At 38.6% G+C, this 26606-nt stretch overlaps 1 protein-coding gene across 7 annotated transcripts; it reads right to left on the bottom strand.

The window, feature by feature from the left end:
* Positions 1–213: 213 nt before the first annotated feature.
* Positions 214–26606, bottom strand: LOC6042824 (mitoferrin). 7 transcript variants are annotated; one of them, XM_038260646.1, is made up of 4 exons: positions 26210–26606; positions 18282–18382; positions 1385–2682; positions 214–1286 (listed from the first exon to the last, which is right to left on the bottom strand). In XM_038260646.1, exon 3 carries the CDS (start codon positions 2564–2566, stop codon positions 1388–1390), a length of 1179 nt encoding a protein of 392 aa, XP_038116574.1. In that variant the 5' UTR covers positions 2567–2682; positions 18282–18382; positions 26210–26606; the 3' UTR covers positions 214–1286; positions 1385–1387. The 7 variants fall into 7 exon arrangements, with proteins under 7 accessions (XP_038116574.1, XP_038116571.1, XP_038116572.1 ...); XM_038260643.1 differs by having other exon boundaries at positions 214–2682; XM_038260644.1 differs by lacking the exon at positions 26210–26606 and adding an exon at positions 25619–25801 and having other exon boundaries at positions 214–2682.

The following is a 26606-nucleotide window of genomic DNA, read 5'->3' as shown; positions in this document are numbered from 1 at the left end:
AAAAAGGAATGCACTTAAGATCGATCCACCTATAAGGCCAGTTTAGGTAAAAATCCGTACCAAAAATTTGGCCGGATTCAGGCCGGTAAAACACAACATTCAACGTATAAATCTTCGATGGGGTATCTCGGTTTATAAAATTTTGCAACAGCCACGCCGTGCACTTTGGACTGTTCGGTATGCTTCGAAAGTAGAGATTCAAAAAACGTTTACCGGTTTACTTGAAACTTCAACTTGACTCATATACAGGTATTTATTGTTTTCTGCTTAATTTGAAACGTTGCTCTTCACATTGTACAACTGTACACCTTTTATTTGTTTTGTTTTGTGTTATTCTCTTCTCTTTTATACGCTTTCCTGCGTGTGTCGCACCTTCTAAATACACGTTGCTTTTCATTTTCCTCCTTACACCGGTGAACGCAAGTTTTCCAATATGATCTCGCGCGTTTTCTTGTCTGCCTAATATCAGAGTTTTATTCGGTCTTTACTTTCCAGCGGGCGCTTTTATTTTTTGTTTGTTTTAAATATGTACTCACTACTACTTTGTGTGTGTTTTCTCCTCTTTCGTCAAATTTCGCTACTAACTCTTCAAACTTGATTCCTTTGGTATCAAGCATTCTATGGCATCTCACCATCAGACGATACTTAGTACCGATCCAGGAGTGGAGGGGGGGGAGAGGTGTCGTCGCCTCGACGTTCAATTCTACTTCTTTTCTCTCAAAAAAATAGGTGAAAACTTGAACAAAAAAAAACGTCCAGCTTCGAAGACACAGCCCAAGCCACGGAAAAACCAAGCCAGACTGTCTCGGCTTGTTCGATTTTTTTTTAAAAAATTGAGCAGCGTGGGGGAGCGCGCGACTTTTCATCATACACTTCTCTAATTGACTGTTTGCGTGAAGTTGCTTGTTTGCGGTGGCAGCGCTTGGACGACCAAAGAGATCGCGATCGCTTCTATTTACACAACGAATAACAATTATACAAGGGATTTTGAACCAGAGGACGACTGCCGCCACCGCCAAGGATCTGTTTTTTTAACTCGGGTAACTTATAAGGGAAAGAAACGTAAAATGTCGAGCAAAAGCATAAATAAAATTTTTAATGTAAGAAAATCACGGAAAACGGGCTTCGATTTCGTCCTGCTTCAAGAAAACCGCGCGCGCTCGCGCGCATCGAACTCGATGAAGGAAGGGAATTTTTGTTTTTGATTAACTCGATTCTAGGGTCCGTCCCCGCCCGGGGGGACGACGGCGATTGAACTGGGATTTGGAGCCGATTACACAATGTGTCTTCGATGAAATAATAATAAAAAAAAACGAGAGAAATAAAGAAACAATGATTGACGCCAACCTAATTATACAAACACAGACACAGACACGATACCAACCTTCTAGTTGGTGGGTCGCCGCAGCTGGTGCTGAGTGTGATCAGTGTTCGAGTGCATCGTGTTGAAGCTCATGGCGCCGTAGATTCCCGCTCCGGACATGGCCGGCAGTTCCCGGCGGCCACAGTCTCGCTCGCCGGAGGAGGAAGAACCTCCGGCCGACGAGGAGGCTCCGGTTCGTACGATAAGACTGCTGGCGGATGCTTCGGCGGAGGCGGCGCTGACCGGCAGGACGTACCGCAGATCGGACAGCTTCTTTTCCTCCTTGACGAGTTCTGCGGAGGCGACAATGTCCGCGGAACCGCCTCGGGAGCCTCGCGTGGCCGGGCCCGTCAGGATGTACTTGAAGAACTCGTACGTGGACCAACAGATGGCGGTCGCTGGCATCTGGTAGAGGACGCGCGCCTGGAGACCCTTGAAGAAGCCGAGCGGACCGGCTGTGCGGTAGATTTTCTTCGCTGCTTCCAGCAGGCCGCGCGTCTTACCGGCACCGTCCTCCTGTGTGTTTAGCAGCGTTTTACACACGTCCAGTGGAGTGGTCAACGCAGAGGCAGCTGCTCCGGCGGCCCCACCCGCGACCATGTGCACCGGCGGGTTATACTTATTGTCTTTGTTGAGCAACTTCTGGAAGAACTCGTACGTGGGAAACTGGATCGCCGAGTACGGGATGTTCATCACGAGTTGCGTCGAGTAGGATCGGTAGAACGCTCGCAGGCCCTCGGTCTGGTAGACGACTCGGGCGCAGTGCAGCACCGATCTGTACGGTGAGTTGTACATCTGAAGCCTCTGCTTGACGACGTCGGCCGGATTGGAGATGGCATCGTGGACGAGCGTGGCCAACGCCGCCGACACCATGTAGTTGATCTGGTTCCGGTCGGAGATGCGCGCGATCGCCTCCTTCGAGTACTCGTACGCGCCAAAGTAGAGGGCGTGTGCGGGGCCCGCCCCGGCAACCACGGCCATCACACCTCGGAACGGCCGACCCAGCCCCTCCGTCCGGACCATGTCGCGCATCGTCGAGACGATTGTGTCGTGCGCGTGCATGTGCGTCAGCGATTGCATCCGCGTCTTGACCGAGTCCAACGGGTACATGACGCAGTGCTCCATGACGCCGGCAATCGCCCCGGCCGTCATGTTGGTCGTTACGCTCGTCGTCGGCAGCTGCTCATACTCGTCCGGGTTCATGACACATGCAACCCGTCCTCCTCCGGCGGCAAGCGGAAAAACTGTCACGGGTGGGAATTTGAACCAGTTGCTTCCTCTGTCCTCCTAGGCTTTTAGCATCTCCAGGTGAAACGAATCTGTAACAAACAAGAAAGAAAAATATATCAGATTATTGGATTTTGTTTGGTCGATTTCGGTGCCCCCTCGCACGCACGCTAGATAAGCCAAATCAACAAATTGCGCAACATCACCGCCAATCGCTTAGTCGAGAATCAATTCCCCATGCCGCACCGTGACTTGGCACGAAACTATAGTTATTATTTAAATCACACGTCACGTACTTTCCCAGAAGTTGGATCCGCTCTGCTCGCCGGTCGTCGTTCGTATGAATCTACAGAACGTCGCCGGCATCGCTCGCATTCTACCTTTGCTCGACCACCGCAAGTCTCGCCGCCGTACACTTATCTTGTGTGTGTGTGATTGTGTTGTATCACACTGATAACAGTCGCCGCCCTGTTGTTGTTCCTGCACATAGCAGATGTGAAGAATTCAACTCTTCTTATCATCAACTCAGGGATTGAGTAATTGTGAGGTACTTGTACTAACCATCTTGTACAGACACACTCACCAAAATCCGCCGATCTATTCGGTCTCGCGTGGTTCAACCACTTTGGTCAATTGGTGGCAAATTGTGTCACTGATAAGACTGCCATCCAAAACCATATGGTTTCTCCGAGTTGGAGAGGTCAGTTCCCGCGCAAAACCAGATTGGAGTGGTTTCTCTCGCACGGCGTACAGATTATCACACGAACGAGTGTCTGACTAGATTGGACACTTTCTTCCCAGCAGACTGATGGGAGTCACGTTAAGCGGACAATTGAATTTATCTTCGATTAGGACTACAAATTGCGAATTAGTCGCAACGGCAGCAGTACCATTAAGTCAGTCCACAGACAAATCGACGTAGATCATTGCATTTTTTGACAATTATTTACTAGAGCCACCTAGTTGTGAACACGCGCACCACAATAAATGTACGGTGGTGTTAGTCAATACAGTTTAAATTTCAAAAGTAACTGTCAATGTCGTGTTTATCAGGGTGACAACATTTTGTATGTAAAACAGTTTTTTAGCATGATTAAAAATGTCGTCTTACTATGGATTTACTATGGGAACGAGCTGTCACAGAAGGGACTTTCTGTCGGAAAAGAACGCGTAGCCAATTTTTCTAAATTGATTTAAAATTCAATGTTTGACCCAGTATGCCGTTGCAAAATCCTTCAAAATCTGCCCCAAAAAAAGAGGGTTAATTTTTAGAAAACTTCAAAATTTTAAAGGAAATAAAAAGACATGCAAATTGATTCAAATTGTTTTAGTCATGATGGAACCACACCAAAAATATTTATATCTTTTGTGAAATTCCGCAAATCTTGTGTTTTTTTTTTTGTAAAACATGTTATTTTTCTCAAAACCCGGATTTTTTTTAAACCAAACATTCGGCAACGATTCATTTTTCAAACAATATTCGGTCATTAAAAATCATTGCAAATAAGAACTTTTTAAATTTCAGAAAATCTTGTGTTTAGAAGTTTTACTTGCTTTTTTGTGTGACTTAGCCAATGCGCAACTCTCTACGTAATTGGCCGATTTCGATCATTTTTATTTTTTGTTTTGTATTTTTTTGATTTGGTTCAAACTAAAGAAACAATTTGGTTTTATTGGTGCACTAGCGTGGTTCACGGATATACGAAAAAAATAAAATAAAAGAGGATTTGCAGCTTGGCAAGAAAGTCTGTCAAAAGTCAATAAAAATTGTTGAATATACGTTAACACATCTGTTATCAACTATATAACTGTTTATTTCATTGAAACTCGAGGAAACTCATTTTTTCGTGTTCCAAAACATGTTTTTTCAAGAAAAAGTTCACAAATTTTTGCGCGCTCAAAAATTGATGTTCATTATTTTAAAGCAAAAAACGTTACTTAAATCCACCCTTAGGTGGTTGGTGCCTTCCTCTCATTTATAGAGTGATTAAAATCGCCTAAAGTGTCCACATGGTTTATGGATCTCCCCTAACGTGATCGCAGCACCTAAGAGGTCCTAATAAAAATAAGTGACGAGTAAAAAAATAGACTTCCTACAGACTTTTTGTCAAGATTATACAGACACCGCCTTTAAGGAAAATGGCATCCCTCTACAAGGCTTTTTTCGTGGCGATCATACGGGACCATTTGAGGTTATGTAAATTCAGACCATTTTTTAAACTGCTTGTAATTTTAGATAGGTAAGTCAGATTTTGAAAATTCTTACTCCACTTACCTCCACCTCTAAAAATATATAACATGTGAGGGTTTCATGAAAAAACCACTCTTTTTACCATAATTTTAATTTAATATGAAACAGTTTTTTTAACATAACTTTTTCAATACATGATAAAACTGCATGAATTTAAATAGCAACTTAGGGGACGTTAAGACGGATCGATTAAAACCTTTCCGGCCAAAATCGGTTGAGCCTGTGACGAGATATTCCAGTGACATTGATTTGGTACACATGTCTACATACAGCCAAACACACAGACATTTGCTCAGCTGGTGATTCTGAGTCGATATGTACAAATGAAGGTAGGTCTAGGAGGTCTAACATTCCTCAGTAAAGTGAGGAAGGCAAAATTTCGTCTTTTGCAACCAGTTTCATTAAGATTGATGCAGGGAATCATGAGAAATAAGCGATTTTGTTCTTCAATCCAGCGGAAAGGAATACGATTTTTGGCAAGTAACCTCATTTTGGCGCCACCTTCATTTGAAACAGAGTCGCGCTGCAAAACCTCAAAAGTGTTTAATTTCGAGCGCCTCAACCGGAATTTTCAAGCAATATGGCCCCAGAAGCTAGCCTGAAAATTTGAGCGCATTTGTTTAAGGTTTAGTTTTTCCACCCTTGACTTGAGGTTATAATGAAATTTCAATAAATTTAATTTATTTATCATTCACTATTTTACTATTATTCGAGAAAGTTTTCCCATACCCGGTGAAATTTTCTCAAATCCAAAGTTTTTTGTAGGTTTTAATACAAGGAACATTTTTGTACAACATTGCAAAGCGCTAGGAATTAATCCCGGAAAGATACAGGTAAATTTTTAGGGCAAGTTATAATTTTTTTCCATGTTTAAAAAAATAACCTGTATCTTTTCCTAGCGCTTACTGATGTTCAACAAAGTTGTTTTCCGGAACTAAACCTATAAGAAACTTACGAATAGAAAAAAATAGGGTTTTGGGAAACTTTCTCTATAAGAAGATGTAAAAGTGGAAATTTCAATAGTACATTTCGTCGCCATCGTGCTAACTTGTCGTACGTGCATTTTGGGCCAAATTGAGTTAAGAACGCCATTTTGTGCAGCTCACAATGCCTCACCTTTTGACCTTCACAGATCCCCAAAATTCGATTTCAATCCTGAGATATTCAACAAAAACCGAAAAAACTCCGTGCATTTTTGTCACTTTACATATGAAAGTAGTTTCAATCTTGTCGTGCTATCTTGTCACTCCGTGAAAATTGATGTAAGTGCGACAAAAGGCCAAAGGGATTTCAGGCAAGGAAAGTCAGGATGCGTTTGTCGCACGTACAAGCTAGACTACCGTAAACATTTGTAATTATAACTCGGGACTCCAGCAACCAACTTCAACCAAACTTCGGGACAATGCACACAATGGTGAGCCAAACAAAACGTGTTTGTTATTGTTTACATTGCGTGCTCTCGTTTTTGAATATTCATGGTCAAACATTAAAACGCGTTTTTCTCGGAACGTCAAAATGGCGGGTGCGACGAGATAGCACGACGACGTCGATTTTTAGAAGTTCCATAGGAACCATCCATAAGCCACGTGGACACTTGTTTGTCCAATTGTCCATAACTGTGATGAATTTAGAGTGTTATCGTAATATATTTCTGATAATAATTCAAATCAACCGTTAAAATACTTACTGATGGATTTTTAAAGAAATTCACGCTTGTTTGTCTGTGGTCTGGCTTACCGGTTGTAAAGTCTCTTTCAAATTAGCACGATTTTGCGTCGAACGAAGCTTCAACTCTCTATGTAGTAGAGAGCCGACAGAGTATTCTTAGCCCCGGGAAACCGGTTTAATGTTTATTGCTTCGAGATGATCCTGGCTCACCTCGTATTACAAAGCCGTGCTTGACTTAGATTTGTGGCGTTCTTGCGACTGCACGTGATTACTGAAAATGGCACTTCAGTCATGAGTGGACTGTGTTTTGGGTTCTTATCACGTATCAACAAAGCTCTAATATTGTTCAATACGGTTCTATACAACTTTGATTTCGTTACTTGGCTGAAATTACACTTTTCACACTTTCTCTGGGCAACCTAAATTTGCACTCGAGGTGATAAACGACCAAGATACTATTTACTCACAAGGGACATGTCCACTGTAACAGCAAAACACCCCTCAAGTTTGTTTGCCGACCTCAAACAGTTGACTCGGTGCAAATATCTCTGGCAGAAGTTGGCAACTTCCTCTTTTTCCATACACTCTGTATTTGAATAGTTTCCGTGCTTGACTGATGGTTGTGGCCAGCAAGGGTTTAACTAAGGTACGATAAAAACAAGTCGTTATGACTTCATTCTAGCTAATTGCACCAAACTCTGCACTAGCGAATCAGAAATTTCTCCTCTCAAGATGCGCGGGTGATGATTCACGGGCACGTGCCCGGTTCTATTTGAGTCGATCCAGCAAGAGAAGAAAAAAAAGAAATACTTTGACCCGCCTCAACAAATCCAATTCGTCGCAAATTGAAAGTCATCGTGATTGGAACTTATCGCAAGGGACGCGCGCGTGGCGATACCTTATTTCACTGTTCCGTACACACACTTTGTAGAATGTTGTTTTTTTTTCTTCTTGCGACTCGAGATGAAGTTGCCTAAGCACATTTGCGAACTAATTATTCAAATTCAACAGTCTTCACTAGACACTTGTAATAAGATACCAGTTGATTAAATTGCAGTAGGTGATCGAACAACCTTTGAAAAGGTTTTACATTAACAAGAACAAACTAATGAAAACATTTTGACCATAATTTTAAGAACTTTAATCAATTTCCAACTAAATACTGTTCGAACACTTGCTCCTGGTCAGGATACGATATTACACAACCGGCAAAGAAAAAAAAAACCGGTCTGTTTTTACTTTGCACTCTCCTTCACACAGAGGTAAATAAGACATCACTCTTTCTATATAGGTAGAACCAACCAGCAACTCAACTGTGAGCAGTGCAACTTATTTGTCACTATACTTAAGGGTCAACGCGCGCCGTGACTTCCACTTACTTACTTTTTTTTCAAATTGGTCAAACCCACTAATTTTCAGTCCGACTGCTCGAGCTAAGTAAAACCACCAGCTGACTTATTAGTGTGCATCGAAGTAAACCGCGACGACTTAAACTGCGATGTGTATGATTTGCACTGAAAGTGGTCGGGACACGACGGCCAGCCAACTAACCAACCAACCAACCAATACACATGAAAAAATGCTATCCGAGTTTGATACACGCACCACCTTGCGTTGTTTCATGTACTAGTACAAACGTGCGAATTTGGACGTTAAAAAAATGAGGAACATATAAAAAAGGCACGTGTTTTTAGTTAAATACAAATCAAACTGATATATGAAAACGAGGGGTGAATGGAAACAAGTTCAAAGTCTGATTATCATCATGCGGAAATCGATAAAATTAATACTTCCTAAAATCTAGCGAAATAGTCAAAACTCTAATACCAAAATACTACAGGGGAAGGTGGGTAAGACTGACAAGCCAAACATTAAAAAAGGTTGAAAAAACGCGAGTTGCATATTTCATGGTAAATTTTTACATCTTTTTTTTTTATATTACTTGCACTCTACTGCCCACATAGTTTTTCTGTATTTTCTCCCCTAGTTCAGGAGGTTATTTTGAGCATCCTTTATTCTTCGAATAACTTTACTTTTCTTGTTTTATGTTTTCCATAATTCTATTTTTTATGCATTTAGGGCAAATATACCCTTTCCAATCAAACACCTATCTTCGTCATATGGAGAGCTCCAAAAATACTATTTAGGCTATAAACTTACCAGCAAAAGCACCGCCTCGAGTAAGCACGCAAATTTATGCCATTTACTGGCCAAAAAGATCAAATTTAATGCACTTTTGATCATAATTTCTATTTTGCGAGACCATTTCTCATCATTTTGATGGCACACACATCCACACGCAAGATGAGAGGTTAACTGCTTAACGAAAGTCGCCATCAATATCTTTTCACTTGCGCTAACGATTTCAAAGCGCTTAAGATATAAAATTGCTTCCAACTACCGGCAACATGTTCTTTTGCCATTAGTTAGTCACTCACTTGAAAAATAATCCCGAAAAATGCAAATAATTAGCAAGCACCATAAAAAACAAACGCGCCAAGTCTTTTGACGTTTGACTTTTGACTACCCGTTCTAATCGAAGGCTGAAGAAAACCGAGCGAGAAGCGAAGGCAAATAAAGAACAAAGGGTGGCCACCAACATGCCGGTGCAGCGCTTGTTGGAGTGAGCAAGTGCTGCCAGGAAACTTTCGCTATAAATGCTACTTTTCGTGAGTGTTCGCTTAAAATTTCATCAATTTTGGCAGCACTAAGCAGACTCAAAAGAGCGCTGGGAGAAAAAAAAAGAACTAAGCTGAAAATAGAAGAATGGGCGTGGCCCAATGCACTCGACTGATTAGAATGCATATTTGAAATATTTTTTTTAAATGCTTGTAAAAGGAATAGCATAACTTTTAATAAAAGTGAAAATAAACAGAAATGTTCACAAAAAGTTGCTCTACTCGTTGGTGTACTTAGTTTTAGTGAATTTCAAGGAACACTCCAGATAATCCAGCATCATTCAAACACGACCGCTTATTAGGCTTAAAATGGGCTTATTTCCACTATCTTGTTTCGATTTTGTTCAATATGTGTAGTTTCAGGCCTATTTTACCACATCCAATTATTATGTTTTGCCTATCTGCTGTTTCTGCATTGTTTTCCAGTCACTTTTTTAAATTTTGTTAGAGCTTCTTGCCTTCCTCACCTTACTAAGGAAAGGCTTTAAAATCATTCGAAAAATTAAAATCTTAAATAGACCTTGTAGACCCACCTTCACGTAAACATATCGACTCGGAATCAAATTATGAACAAATGTCTGAGTGTGTGGTGAGATGTTGATCATAAAATATGCACTGGATTATCTCGGCACTGGCTCAACCGATTTGGTCTGTTTTGGTCTCACTCATTTTATTGAAAATTATAAAGTTTAGTTAAGTACTTCAAAAGTTAAACTAGAAAAAAACGATTTCAACAAATGTCCGGAAGATTGTAAAAAGGATGGTTTTTGTAAGAAAACCCACCATGTTATACATTTTTAGACAGGTATTGAAAAGACGAGTTCCAACGAGTCCCTAAAATTAAAGATCTGACAACCCAATCAAAAGTTAATAGCACTTAAGTGTTATTTATGCACTTTTTGAAGGCCGGATCTCAAATATTTTGATGAAAACGTTGCCCGGATCTATCATGCGACCTGTCGTTGGATAGGTAATCAAAACACCTGTCCAACGAGTTCAAAAGATTGAAGATCTGACAACCCTATCAAAATTTATAAACACTTAAGTGTGAGGAAGGCACCAACCACCTAAGGGTGGATTAAGCAACGTTTAAAAAAAACTGGTATAAACATAATCTGGAACAAAACAAAAATTCCTGCATATTTAATTTGATTTGAAAGCAGGGGATATTAGTTAGAAACACGATCAGAGTATACAAAAACACACAAATACATTTTTTTTTAAAGATTGGCAAAGTCACATTAAACAGGTAAAATCGTTAAACATAAAATTATGGAAAAAATTAGGATTTCTAATTTTTAATGCACTTTGAAGATTAAAAACTGGTAATTTTATTTAATTTTACCAACGATAGCAAGGAAAATCAGCAACAACAGAAACACACTGGTATTTTATTTTTTCATTTTTTAGATCGAAGCCGGGGTTGGCTTAAAGGGTTAAACCAAATTGATGTGCCAACAAAAAATGACAACAACAAAATGATTCAAATTTTATTTTATGTAAATTATAAATTTTTATCTCATCAAAAAGATTTTGAGTCAGAAAAAATGTGAAATTTTACATCAGAAACTAAGTAAAATTACAAATAATAAGCAACGTAACACACTGATAAAGATGAAATTTCATAAAAGAGGTAAATTTTCAACTATAAAAAAAAAAACAATACAAAACAATTTTTTTTATTTCCGTGTGTTAAAATTAGTATAAAAAAGAGCAAAGCAATCCACCTTAACGACTCCTTCGACGTCTCCGTGATTGTCCAATTCTGAAAATATTTTCTGAACTATAATTTTCCCATAAATTTGTCTAAAAAACATCAAAGATTTTACACCTGAGATAGAAACAGGAAAATTGAAGTTTTGAAAGTCTCATCCAAACAGACCCCCTAACCCACCCATTTTCTAATGGCAATATCTCAGCAAATAATGGTCCATTTTTTTATGATAAAAAATAAAACATTTGTGAAATTCTTTTAAGCTAAAAGTTTTAAAACAAATCAATTGCTGTGCTAAAACAAACCGCCACCACGTATCTGCATTTTCCCCACACGCGGTCGAGCGGTTGCATTTTCTCGTTGCACATGCAATATTCCTATACACGTGTGCATGTGTATTACTGTTTAAAAAATGCACATCGCTCTGTGTATGTGGGTTAGTTTGACAGCTGCCGACCGAACCGCGAGCGTACTGGCTTGCTTTGCTGCCCACCCGAGCTTGAAGCTTTTACGCGAGATTCTGCGCAGTTGCTAAATTCGGCCCGTGTGGCACTGCTGTCACTTGTTCAACAACTCTGAGCGCGTTGTTGTACAGTTGTCACAGCATGTATTCGTGAGCATACGAAATGTGAGATTTTTTTTTGTTTTCGTTTTCTTCATTTATCATCAATTTGAATAGTTTGAAATTTTAAGCATTGTGAAATAAAACAGAAAGTTATTTGAAAAAAAAAAAAATATCTCAATTACTGTCACTTTAAATTTAATACGCTTTTTAAATTTTTGGTTGGTCCTCGCGTGACGAAATAACAAATATGACCTTGAGAGATTGCCACTCGCTATACATAGCATAGAAAGCAGAACAAGCATCAGAAGTGGCCTCTGCGAAGGGGAAGAAAACGAAAACACCAAGTCTGGGTTAGCTGGCCCCCACTCTCTTATGGGGGGGAGGGGGAGACTGCAATGACGACATGCAGCCCTCGCAGAAAGAGACGGAATGAATGTTGCTGTTGGTTTTGATATGCTGGAGAAACATTAAGCAGAACCTATTTCGCTGCTATACATGGCCAGGATGCGTTTCATTCATTCATTTGGAAGGGAAACTAGGGGTGTTAAGATAAAGTTCTAAAATGTTATTTTTTTTCAAATATTATGAAAATTCAAGATTTAAATATTTGAGCAGAAACTTTGAAGAAAATTGTTAGTTTAGTTGATGATAAGTGTTATTTTTTAGTGCCTCAATCTAAAATGTCAAAAAAAAAATCAATGAAGAAAAACAATACTAAAATTAAATTAAATTAAATAGGAAAAAACTATAACAAACCAGGGCAAGTGCACCGCGGCGGACTTTGTCCTGATTTTCGAGGGCAAACCCAGCAGCACAGCATATCCCTCGCTGTGTGTGTTGGGTGGGGTCATGTTCATCAACCGAACTATGCTCCTTACCACGTCTCCCCACCTTGACTGGACTGGATCGTCCTTCCCAACTTTGTTACACGCGACAATGACTTATCGATTTTCCACGTGTCTGCGCGCTCTCCCTTTTCCACCACCACTTCATTCACATAAAACAGATCATCGACTTGAGAATGAATGTCACGTGACACGGTGGAAAAGAGTGGTGAGAACTTTTTTGATATTTTGCAGACAATCCTTCAAGAAACAATAGTTACAATAGTTAAATTGATGAAATTTTCTTAAATTGTTCTCATTAATATCGAAATTGTACCCAAATTTATTGCTTGTTATTAAATTAGATCATGGTTAAAATTGATCAATCTTACCTAATAAACTGCAAATCGTCAATATTTGCAAACAAGAACTAATTTTAGACATGAACCACTTTAAGTACCGTGCGTCTCCACTCAAATTTGATTGTTAAAGTCACTGCCACCACAGCAATCGAAGGGCGACTCAAGTTCAGACAGTGGCAACAAAGTTTTGTTGATTCAATGATCGTAAATATTATGGCAGACAAAATCCTGACAAAATTGTCCCCAAACCTTAGGAAGTTATACGACACCGTGTCATGCGATGCACTTATATTTTGGTCCCTTCGTTGGAATCCCGAATCTAACCCCGGCCAAGGCGAGCGACATTTGCGTGTGTAACTTCCGAAATTAGTTTTATAAATATGTCATGAAACGGTCGGCGATCCAACAAGTTTGGAGACAACGACAGCAGACCATCGTCAGCGTAACGTTATTGGGGAAAAGCCCTTTCAAGAGAGCTTCGTTTCGAATCAGTATGGATGCCCGGCGCCGCCAGAAGGTGGAAAAATCAATAACCGAGGTATGAAGAATGGCGGCCATTTTGTTGTGATGTTGTAGTTTTAAGTGTCAAGTAAATGAAAATTTAAAAACTTTTGAACTAAAGTTGTAACAACATTTCCATGTATGATTAATTTGCGTTGATCCATAAGAAAAATTAACAATTATAAAATTTACAATTTTCTACTTACGCAAACAACAACAAAAAAAGTCTCAGTAAAATATCAATGATTCATAAGGTATTATTTCCAGAAACTGATACTGTTTCACTTACTATATGTATAACGTGACATGAACGTTCATAACAAACACGCACACATGAATCTTATAGTGATACTATTTTTAGCCAAAGAGAGAACCCGTTTGTTTGATGCCGGTCGATGAATTTCACAACCAATATTGTCCACGTTTGTTATACGAAGAACATGGTATGTACTTTCATAAGTTCTTTGTTGTTAAATTTGTACGGAAGGCTCAGCAATGAGCTAACAGCCGGAGGCCAGGCTTGCCACAAATACAGATTTTTTGGCACATACCAAACACTCAATCGAGTATAACTTTAAAGAATAATATTCTTACCAAAAACTGAACATGCCAAAAGATGCTAACAATGTTTATCTTTTTGGCCAATTTAACAAAAACTGCTCAAATTTATTTTAACTGTGAAAAAAAAAAATCGTTTGTGTTTCGGGCCTGTGCTGAAAAATCTGTATTTGTGGCAAGCCTGCCGGAGGCTGGTATGTTCAAAAATCATGGTATTCATTAATTAATTTGTGAACAAGTTGATTAAGTTCTGAATCAATTCGTGATTCAATCAGCGTTTTAAAACATTTAAGCATAAGCATAGGTGCCCACCCGCAGTTGCTACTCCGTTATTGACCAGGACCTCCAGAAGTTACATCCACGAGCCGTGGAAGATAAGTGGGTGCTATCTTTCCTCGCTTCGCAACTTCTCAAAGGCCCCTATCATGCTGATCAATACCGGCGCCGGCCACGACCAGTGGTAGGGTCACGGGGAAGTGGATGGGAATGTTAGTCCGATACTTGAGTGATAGAGACCGCCCAATCGACTGCATCTCCGACAAAGTATCACATGAGTTTTGAGGGGGTTAGTAGATGGGTATGAGGTCAGGATTCACGAGTGGCAGTGATGTGACCATGAGCATTTGGTTTATCGGTTGAAATTTTAAATCTTAGGCAGCCGGCCGCGGAAAGATAAATAATTGATTATTTAAAAAGTTTGTTTTAATCGAACGCGTGCCAACCGAGCGGTAGTGCTATGGGCTGGACTTATCAGTATATTTTTACTGTTGGTACAATTAAGATAACGCGAGCAAATGTCAAAAATAGTAGATGAGTTAATACTAAAGCTGCCAGTTGGAATAAATTATGACGATCAACGAAAATAAACGAAAAGAAAACAGGACACCACGTAACCGATTGTAATGAAATTAAAACAATAACTTAAACGAACTTAACCGGCGGCGTGCCTTCCTATCAACGATGATAAAAGAAGGACTTATAAATTTAAAATATAAAAAGACTCCAAAAAATACGTTGCATAGTAACCGCGAAGTCCCGCTACTCACAATCGAATCCGAAAGATAGCTATCTAGAATTTTAAATATAGTATTAATTCGACCGCGATCCTCCAGAAATTCTTCGTCGGCGTGCCTTCCGATCAACGGTGATGTAAGAAGGGCTTTATTCATTAAAATGATTTTATATCATAAGCCTTAAAACATATTCGTCGGCGTGCCTTCCGATCATCGATGATATAGAAAGGACTTAATCCAGCAATACGACTTACTTGTCTCGAAAAAAAAAAAGAATTCGGATCGTTTCTATCGAAAACTATGTAAAGAGGACAAAAATAAACTCATTGGCCAACGAACGCGCGAACTAAAAATAAAGAAAAAAGAAGAAGAAGAAGACCAATCACACCATGCACACAAACAACGACACAAAAGAGATGAAAACAACACGAATCAGAAGAAATCCAATCACCCCATGTACACAAATAGCGACACAAAAGAGATGGAAAATAACACGAAAAAACAGGACTGCGCGTCCACACAGGCACCGCACTACTGATGCCATTATTTAATTATAATGACCAATCACCCCATGCACTCGAACAGCGACATAAAAAAGACGGAAAATAACACGAGAAAACAGGACTGAGCGTCCACACAGGCACCGCACTACTCAATCAGCGTTTTAAAACATTTTTCTTAAAACTCCTGGTTTCTTCTAGCAAAGCATTCCGTAAACAAAATTTCATGCTCAATAAAAAGATACAGTGAGTCAAATATTTGTCCGTACCCCCCCGTACGGAAAATGTTTGTGATATAAAAGTACATAAAATTCGACTAAAGTGCCATGTTTTGTACATCAATCGACGCGGCAGAATGTCCTCTTTAAGACACTATCATTGGATTTGCAAAAACTTTTCTTAAAAATACAAAATTAGTTTACTGAAAAAAGTAAAAAAAAGAGGTCAAATAATTGTCCGTACCCCTTGTAAAAGCACAAAATCTGATCGATTTAAGTGAATTTATTTATGAAATGTTGTTTCTGTGTCAAATACTTGTACCTCTAGCCAGTTTGTGACAACTTTGAACTTCTGATAACTTTGTTTAGTTAGTTTATATTAAGAATTGGTTTAAATTTAGTTTTTTAAAGTAAAACTTATCAAAACATAAGTTTATAAACAACTATTTTTATAAAATTGCTATTTTATGTTGTAAGAGTCTCTATTTAACAAGTTTTAACAATATTTGTTCGAAATATACATTGTTTTCATCTTTTTTATTGACATTTTTCGACCAAAAATACTGTTTCGGAACAATACCGTTAAACAATCCGGATTGTCCCGGAACCGGTTTAACCCATCGGAGGAAATTTTGTGGTGGTCAGATAGAGGAAACCCACCTCTTGCAATTTCCAATTTCGTCCACTACAGCCCGATTACGAGTCCCTAGTCTGAAATTTGAAATTTTCAAATTCCCCAAGCAAAACATTCTGTCCCAGGACGGTACAAAAATTCTCAGTACGGAAAGTGAAAATTTCAAATTTCAGACTAGGGAATCGTAATCGGGCTGTAGTGGACGAAATTGGATGCTTTAAATTGCAAGAGGTGGGTTTTTTTGTCCTCTATCTGACCACCACAAAATTTCCCTCCGAGGGGTTAAACCGGTTCCGGGACAATCCGGATTGTTTAACGGTATTGTTCCGAAACAGTATTTTTGGTCGAAAAATGTCAATAAAAAGATGAAAACAATGTATATTTCGAACAAATATTGTTAAAACTTGTTAAATAGAGACTCTTACAACATAAAATAGCAATTTTATAAAAATAGTTGTTTATAAACTTATGTTTTGATAAGTTTTACTTTAAAAAACTAAATTTAAACCAATTCTTAATATAAACTAACTAAACAAAGTTATCAGAAGTTCAAAGTTGTCACAAACTGGCTAGAGGTACAAGTATTTGACACAGAAACAACATTTCATAAATAAATTCACTTAAATCGATCAGATTTTGTGCTTTTACAAGGGGTACGGACAATTATTTGACCTCTTTTTTTGACTTTTTTCAGTAAACTATTTTTGTATTTTTTAAGAAAAAGTTTTTTGCAAATCCAATGACAGTGTCTTAAAGAGGACATTCTGCCGCGTCGATTGATGTATAAAACATGGCACTTTAGTCGAATTTTATGTACTTTTATATCACAAACATTTTCCGTACGGGGGGGTACGGACAAATATTTGACTCACTGTACAAATTTTAAACAGGGTGGCCACCAGTTTCCAATATTCATATTCTCGTTTTTCTCTCAGTTTCTCCTGAGACACCGAATTGTTTTTCCGGATGTTTCTAGAACAAATTACATTTAAAGTTAAATTCCTGACGAGATTATCCTCAAGAGAGGATTTTTAAAATACATATGAGCAATTCTCTACGAAATCGGTCTTTTTTCTTAAATTTAAATTTTTGTATTTTTTAATCTGACTGTAACTTTTTTGATGCCTTCAGTATGCCCAAAGAAGCCATTTTGCATCATTAGTTTGTCCATATAAATTTTCATACAAATTTGGCAGCTGGCCATACAAAAAAGATGTATGAAAATTCAAAAATCTGCATCTTTTGAAGGAATTTTTTGATCGATTTAGTGTCTTCGGCAAAGTTGTAGGTATGGATATGGACTACACTGAAAAAAAAATGAAGCACGGTAAAAATTTTTTTGGTGATTTTTTATTTAACTTTTTGTCACTAAAACTTGAATTGCAAAAAAACACTATTTTTATTTTTTTTTTATTTTTTGATATGTTTTAGAAGACATAAAATGCAAACTTTTCAGAAATTTCCAGGTTGTGCAAAAAATCTTTGCGAGTTATAAATTTTTCAATCAATACTGATTTTTTTTCAAAAAATCGAAAAATTGGTCGCAAAATTTTTTCAATTTCATTTTTCGATGTAAAATCAAATTTGCAAACAAACACCGTTTCCAAGTTAAATCTATTTTTAGGTGACTTTTTTGAAAATAGTCGCAGTTTTTCATTTTTTAAATTAGTGCACATGTTTGCCCACTTTTGAGAAAAATATTTTTGAAAAGCTGAGAAAATTCTCTTTCCTATTTTTTTCAATAAAAAATCTATAAGTGATGGTAAACCACATGAACCCTCGCCCAAATTTTGTTTTCGATTTTTTTCCGTGTCCCAGAGGCCATTTTGAGCAACTTTTGTTCTACGAAAAACTTTACTTCTCTCGTATTGTTTTTTTTTTTGCGAAGTTTTAGATCGAAGCACGTGGTACATTGGACTCTCTGGCTGTCGATCTTCTCGATATCAATATTGCTCCAGCTGTCAATAAAATTTTCAGTCCCATCAATAAGATTGCTTTGATTTTCCGTTCTGTAATTTGATAACTCCCTCTTTCGAAGGTCCCTTCAATGTCGACAACGAGAGATTCCACTGTATATATTTTTTTAATGACAACCAAGTTTTTTTTTATTAAACGCACTATCAATGCAGAGTAAAGTGAGTTAATTTGTCAAAAGGGTGTTTAAGAAGGTTGTGTTTGTTCTATTATTTTATTTAAAATACTCACCGAATGAAAAATGTTAATCCAACTACTGAGCGGGGATCTTCCGAAGGATTCGCTGCAATTTAGATTGCTCGACTCAGGGACTTCCCCCTTTCAAATCGTGCCTGAAAATACCAAAGAAGAAAGAGCAACAGTTAGTTAACGATAAATTTGTTTGTTTCGCTTATTGGAATTAGGTTTTACACCGTGACGTCATTTGACAGCTCGCGTGCACTGTTTACATAGACTTAGTCGCGTTCGAACGGAAAGTGCTGGGTATTTTTTTAATTCAAAATCGGCCGAAATTACAAAAGTCAAGTGGTAAGTAAATTGTTAGTGAATTTATTTGCAAGATTTCAAGTTTTTTTTTTAAATTCATTGCAGGAAACCGAAGGCGAAGTGGGTGGCAAATTTCATGTAGACGCTGAACCCGAACGAAAACGAAGCCGTGCTGCTGGCGGAGATGGTCAAGCAATGCCTTGTTCCGACGCTCTGCCTGGAATGACCTACAAGGAACCGATCACCAAGGACATGAAAGACCCAGAAAACTACCGCACCGTCTTCCGATCGCTTATGCTCCAGATCCAGCTCCCGAGGACATGGTCAAGTACAATCTCGAGCGCTGCAACCTCGCCCTCCTCCACCAGCAGAACACCGGCAGACTCTTCATCGTCCTGTTTGAGAAGAAAAGAAGCTGCTCTCGGAGGTTTTCCGTTGTCGAAGGCCTGCGAAGCGGAAACACTCCAAAAAAGCTAAAACGCTACCACCGCAACCCGCTCAGGCCTAAGAGGGTCTCCAGATTGTAACGGATGTACCGGCGCAGAATGGAGTACGCGTATCGCAAGGAACGACATGATCAAGCTGCTGTTTAAAAACAATCCGGAGAAGCCGCCGGAAATCGAAGAGCTGGGCGAGGAAGGAGTTGGAACCGTGCAGATGTGTGTCGGAGTATCGGCGGATCCGTTTGCGGTGCGGCGATTCTTGACATGGGCCTGACGGAAAAGGACGGTTTGTCCTTGGTTCAAATAAGTACGAACTGGTAGTTCGGTTCAACAAACAACTGGTCTCCGGCACCTGGCAGCGAGGGTGCTTCAATCTACAACCAACTAGAGACGTGATCCTGGTTTCGAGTTTAATTGCTGGACAGTAATGATATTATAAAGTTTTTGAGATGTTATTAACATTGGAATGTTAAAATCCTGTTTGGCTTTATTTTAATCAGACGTTTTTATTTCTGACATATAAAATCAAACTTTTTTTTTAGTCAAAGAATTTATTTATCCTTAATAATCTAGCAGCTCCTTGACGACATGGTCCGCTAGACTGTAGTTGATTAGCATTCCGTTGTGGTCCTTCGGGTCAATCCGAATTGCAGGAAGGGGTTGGCGTTGGCCAACTACTTCATCTCGCTCGTTTTTTCGAAGAACCAGGATCATTTAGGGTGGCCACTCAAGTCGGGAATTTGCCAAGATCCGCAAAAATCGGGGAAATGTCGGGAATTTGTAATTTTTTGTCAAAAAGTCGGGAATGCCAAGCACATCTGAACATTATTTTCTAACTCTTGAATAATTTTGTAATATTTTGCACAATCTTCAAATTTATTTCACTCAATTTGTCTTTTGCAACATACTTTAAATTTAAGATTTCTTCTGATATTTTAATCTATTTCAGTGTGAAAAGGCTATTTGAGATTATTATTAATGTGATTACTGTTGCAAAAATATTTTTTATAGTTTTTGTCACACTCTAAAGGAATTCTGCCAACTTGAAACATTATAAAAAAACAATTATAATTAACAAAAGTTTTTGAATTTTATAAAACCCTGATATTTATACCAAATAGCTCCATATATTTGATTAAATGAAGTTAAAACTCAATAAATGTGCCAACACTCAGTTTTAATTATTGTTTCGGAAGATTTACATAGATATAGAAAAGTTCATTGAAGAAAAATCAACGCGTCACATATTCAGGGAAAAATGTGGTATTTCTAAATACCCCTTGATTCAAGGATTGGTTTAGTTTATTTTAAGTTTAAGTTAGTTTTAGGTTGGGTTATGTTTTCTTAACATTTTTTTTTCCTCATTGTACCTAGTGTTACAGAAATGATAAATCATATACTTTTTAGGTTATGAAAATGAACAGTGTTTAAATCACAAAAAGCTAACTAAAGCTGAAGGTGATCCACTTATTATGTAAATCAAATGTAATTATTATAAGAAAAAATCAATAAAGTATATTTAATTAAAAAAAGTGAAAATCCCTAGGTTCTGGGCATATTCTAAAATTTGGTAAAATCATATAAAAGGACATTATAGCCCAACTCATTCCATATGCAATGACGATTTTTTTGGAAGAAATATTATAATTTTCGCCAGCCTGTAAGGAGTGGCCATAATTTACTTTTACACCCCAGCATCAAACTTTTATGAATAACTTGAATTTTTTTTAAAGATATTTGAATCCGCCAAATTAAAATTAAAATCCAAAAGTTTTTCGTTTAGACTGAATAAAATTATTAACTTTTACGTTTTAAAAATATTATGAAAAATATTATAAAATTGCAATAAAATAAATTCAAAGAACATTGGACTAAGTTATTACAAATATGTTTAAAGGATTTGCGTCTTCAAACATTTCGCATCAAATTAGTGGTAAATTAGTCTTATCAAAATAGGGTTTTCAATGAAGCGAAAACTCTATAGATCAACCGACGACGATCAACATTGATTCAAAATATTAAATATCAAAATTCAAAAGAAGGAAAAGGGAATCAGGTAAATTTTTTTAAAGCGAATTCCTTATTTCCTTTATTTTGAAGTTTTTTGATAACTGAAATCATGACAAATCAATAAAATTAAAAAAGTTTCAATCCTTTTTCAAAGCCAGTAAAAACAAAATCTTAATGTTTCTTTTTAAAAAAAATCTGATTCATAATAATGAGAGCTTTCCCCTTTGTATTTTTTCTTAAATTTATTGAAGTAATTTTTACTTAAATTGTCAAGGATTTAAATTTCAAAATTCATAAAAAATAATTTGAAATCATTCTTTAGATTAAAAAATGGTAACTATTTGAGCATCTGGAAAAGTCAGGAAAAAGTAGGGAATTTGAAAATGGGATTTCAGTGGTCACCCTGGGCCTGGGATCACCTCGTAGGAGCAATCAACGCCAACGTGACAGTCGATCGTCGACTGCATGTAACTTTGGCCACTCTTGGTAATCACCACGGCAACCAGACGATCTCCGGTATCCGTGATTCCAGAACTGGCGAAGAATGGCTGTAGATTGAAGCACCCTCGCTGCCAGGTGCCGGAGACCAGTTGTTTGTTGAACCGAACTACCAGTTCGTACTTATTTGAACCAAGGACAAACCGTCCTTTTCCGTCAGGCCCATGTCAAGAATCGCCGCACCGCAAACGGATCCGCCGATACTCCGACACACATCTGCACGGTTCCAACTCCTTCCTCGCCCAGCTCTTCGATTTCCGGCGGCTTCTCCGGATTGTTTTTAAACAGCAGCTTGATAATGTCGTTCCTTGCGATACGCGTACTCCATTCTGCGCCGGTACATCCGTTACAATCTGGAGACCCTCTTAGGCCTGAGCGGGTTGCGGTGGTAGCGTTTTAGCTTTTTTGGAGTGTTTCCGCTTCGCAGGCCTTCGACAACGGAAAACCTCCGAGAGCAGCTTCTTTTTCTTCTCAAACAGGACGATGAAGAGTCTGCCGGTGTTCTGCTGGTGGAGGAGGGCGAGGTTGCAGCGCTCGAGATTGTACTTGACCATGTCCTCGGGAGCTGGATCTGGAGCATAAGCGATCGGAAGACGGTGCGGTAGTTTTCTGGGTCTTTCATGTCCTTGGTGATCGGTTCCTTGTAGGTCATTCCAGGCAGAGCGTCGGAACAAGGCATTGCTTGACCATCTCCGCCAGCAGCACGGCTTCGTTTTCGTTCGGGTTCAGCGTCTACATGAAATTTGCCACCCACTTCGCCTTCGGTTTCCTGCAATGAATTTAAAAAAAAAACTTGAAATCTTGCAAATAAATTCACTAACAATTTACTTACCACTTGACTTTTGTAATTTCGGCCGATTTTGAATTAAAAAAATACCCAGCACTTTCCGTTCGAACGCGACTAAGTCTATGTAAACAGTGCACGCGAGCTGTCAAACAGAAATACACGATTGAGGTTAGCCGCGACGGCGTAAAACCTAATTGCCCTAACTCGCTTCGCTCATTTCGTTCGACTGTCAATGTGCAGTGACAATTTGCCATTACTTCGCTTTGCCGGCGAATGCAACCGATTGCACGTAGGTGTGCCAATTGCCAAGTTGGTCTGTCTATGCCAAAAATGTAGCATCATCATCGTCCTCCCCGAAAGTATAACTATTACGCCAAATGCCGGGGCGATTACATCAACCCTATACAATCTAACCCCGAATGTGGGAGAGAGGTTCTTCGACTCACGTCGATGCACCCCGACCATCCATCACGGAGGCAAAAATAGTAGTAATCACGAAGCGTTGCACTCGACCATTTAAAGATTTTTTTTTTTGCTGGCGATGACCATCCGGCGGGCAATGAGAATGCAAATTTCGCGACAAAAAACCACCACGTCAAAGCACCTACTTGAGAGAGGCTCAAGTGTGTGTCGTCGGTACAAGTACGCGTGATAAAAGATATAAATCATTGGTTTGTTATCATAACAGCGACTGTTTGGTTTTGCTTTTACTTGGAACTCAGGTGCGGTCACGTGCCCAACGAGTCATGGCGAAACTGCAAACATCAGCTGGTAGAATGACCTCTTAACGGTATTTTAAGAAAGTTTTTCGTTTTGGGGACAATATGATGGCAAAGAAGCAGACATTTTGTATGAACCAAGCCTTAAAACTTCTATACCTAGTATTCTTTATATTAATTGATTTGATCTCATTAAATAATCAACTAGTTCTCTCGGTTTAAACACCAAACCTGATACCACCTGTTGTATGTTCCCATTTCATTTACTCTTCAGACCATGCCTCTAGCTTCAATATCGATTTTTCGTAGTTTCATCACACATCAATCTTTGAAGGGCATACTTACAATATAAAAGTAGTCAACCATTTGGAAAAGTCTCGAAACTTAAATGCTCATTAATTAGCAAATTGTAACAAAGTTCATGTTGAAGGTGCAACAACAGTCGCGATCAGTTCTAGTGTGGAATATATAAAAACACACACACACAAACAGTAAAAAGTGACTACTTATCATCAAACTTGCGGTCAGCGTTCGCGGTGCGGTCAGACCGGGAAGGTTCACGAAGGCCAACACCGCCGCTTGGATTGAGAAATTCTTTTGCAATTGCAACAGCAGCAGCTGATTGTGGACCGGTTTTGCTTGGGGCTGGTGAAATTTAATTCTAGATCATGCAGGGATGCAGTGAAGTGAGTTTGGGAAATGCTTGACTTGGACGACGAAAAGTTGGGGATCACGTGGTGGATACTCAAGTTAGGAAATCGGAAAAACGGAAAAGTCCAAAAATTGCAAACAAAAAAATCGTCAAAAACTCAGGAAAAGATGGGAATTAACAAATAACTTTATGGGTTTCTTTTTTGTTACTAGACAATCTATTCAAATTTATTCATGTTTATTTCTTGTGCTGAGCATATCAACTTTTTGATCCAATCATTAATTAAGGTAGAGTTTTCAATAGATTAGATAAGAGTACTTGTTCGGTAAATTGGCTGAAAACGTAGCCCAGTTACCGAATGCTACTCGCTAACTGGGCTGAAAAAATGCCGAGTGGACCACCTATATAAAAGTAAAAGTTACTTAAATTTGTGTCCGTGTGTCAATTAAACTAAACTATATGAAAAAGAATTTCCCAAAAAGTGTCCTCGTGGTTTATGAATGGCTCCATAATTATTTTTGTTTAAGGAGAGTTATAGTTTTTTGAAAACATTATTAAAAATTTGTCATGTTTGAAAGAATACAAAAACTCCTAGGATTTTTTTTTCAAATCGATAATTATTTTCTGTCCCTTTAGGTCCCGTACTATGGGTATCAAAATTTACAAAACTAGCCTATTATTTTCATATGGCCTAAAAATCACTTTCTTATCATGCATTTTTATTTTGAAAAGTCAGGCATGAAAGGGTTCAACTAAATTGAGAGCGCCAATCATTATAAAAAAGCTAGTGCAATTTATTTCAAGTTTTTGTTACTAATCTTTAGTCAGGCTCAAAGGGGCAACACAATATCCAAGCAAAAAGTATCACAAAATGCTTTATAAACTATTACTGTTTTTGCTTCGGACTTTAAAAAAATTGAGAAAAATATTTTATGTCATACCGATATGTGGTCCAACAAGTTAAAAATTTGTAGAAAGCCTTTAATGTGCCATTTTTGACAACAAATTTTAGAATACACGTTTTGCAGAGTTTTCAAAATAGTTTAAAATAAATTTGTCTAGCTTTTATTCACAAAATTCGAAATTTTTAGCATAAAATATTTCTACGGATGATTTTAGATTTCAGAAAATTCAGAAGACTTTTTTTCATTAGATCCTATAATTATATGAAACACTAAAGCTCATAGGACCTTTTCAAAAAAATTCTAAAATGCAAAAAAAAAAATTCAAAACCAGATCGATTTGGATTTCCTTATGTATTAACAAAACCATAGAAAACAATATGAATTAAATTTAAAACTTATGTTGGTTTCAAAAAAAGACCAGGGTGAAAATCGAGTATTTATCCATAAACTAAAGTATTATCCATAAATTAAAGTTTTAATTCCAATTCGACCTTTTTTTTTAAATTTGGTGCACCCTGATTTAAAGTTGATCTTTTATCTTCTACATTTTATGTTATTCATATACTTTTCAAGGAAAAATTAAACAATTCTTCGTTTAGTTTCCAATAATAAAAATCCAAGGATTTAGTAATACAATTAGAAACCACAATCGTGATTCAGAGAGCAAATTTTCTAGTTTGGTTACACTTTTTAAAGTTTGAACTTTTTCAAAATTTGCAGTGAAAATTGATTATAAATTGTAATTTTCTCGATTTGGCACACACCAGAACGTCACCAAATCGTAAAAACACATTCACATTCCGCGCTAAACTAATTGGACAAAACACATTAATGTCATACAAAGTAGAGACCCGACCAAGAGAGCATTCACAATCAATTCACTTATTTTGTTATTGCAAAAAAAAGTCGTCCGCCCGTCCAGTGCGATCCTTGATTCGTATCAATTTAGAGCTTCTCCATGCCACGAATGCCGCTGCCGCTTCTGGTGTGCGGTTTTGTGTGCACTAGCAGGCAGCACTATCAATACTTGAGAATCGCTACTATTTGATTGCTGTATAAACAACCAACCTCGCGGCCACGACCAGAGTGTGGAGTAAGAATTTCACATACTCTGATGATTACATAAACACAACAACTGCATTTTTTCACGCAAATAGATTTGAGGGCTTTCTTGAGATTTGTGGTCGAACTTGGTGAAATTTCTAGTCCACTTTCCCGAACTAATCTTCGCTCCAGCTGTCGAACCAAGCAAAAAATCAAGATAAATGCCTCATTTTCTTCTCTACTACTGCTGCTGCTGCGGCAGAGCCGAGTAAAATTCTTGCCTTTTGCATAACACCATCGCGTGTCCCTTCTTCCCACCCCCTGCACAGTTCCGCCCCCGAAAACACGGTACTACTTTGGCTCACACACAACCGCGACCAAAAGTTGACAAGTAGTTAGTCTTGCGGAGCCTCAATCTCTCTCGCTCGAATTCGACGTCATCCGAAGTGTGATCTACTAAACTCGATCTACTAAGTCGCTAGTGGCCGAGCCTGTGAAAAGGGCCACCAAAAGAGAAAGAACCAGTGCACGAACCTGCGGGGTGGGAAAGAGGGGCAGAAAGTGGTCAATTCGCTGGCCAGAAAAAAAGGAAACTCGTTCGCAAATCTCGCTCACCTGGCTGACGTCCCACAGAACCGGGATTCCTTCTGCTGTAGATCCCTGCTGCACCCTTCTCTGCAGCCGCCACCGCCTCCTTATGCAGCGTGCAGGGAATGTTCCGGGAAGTTTCGAGGTGTTTTTTTTTCTTTCCTCCCCCCGCTGGTTATCACGTAATGGAAAACACTTGGCAGGCACCTATTTTCCGACGCACACACGCAGGGCGATTTGTAGCCAAAAGTAGTAGCAGCTCGACCGCGACCACACCGACGATTTTAACGAGCTTTAACTAGTCGAACCGAGGGCTTCAAAATTCCGTAATCCGAAAAACTCGAAAGTGAATGGCTGCTGGCTCTGCTGCTGCTGCTGGCCACAACACACGAGGGACGACCGATTGCGAATGAGAGATGAGAGA

The sequence above is a fragment of the Culex quinquefasciatus genome, chromosome 3 (assembly GCF_015732765.1).
Source record: "Culex quinquefasciatus strain JHB chromosome 3, VPISU_Cqui_1.0_pri_paternal, whole genome shotgun sequence".
Lineage (NCBI taxonomy): Eukaryota > Metazoa > Arthropoda > Insecta > Diptera > Culicidae > Culex > Culex quinquefasciatus.
This window is presented reverse-complemented; position numbering and strand designations above follow the sequence as displayed.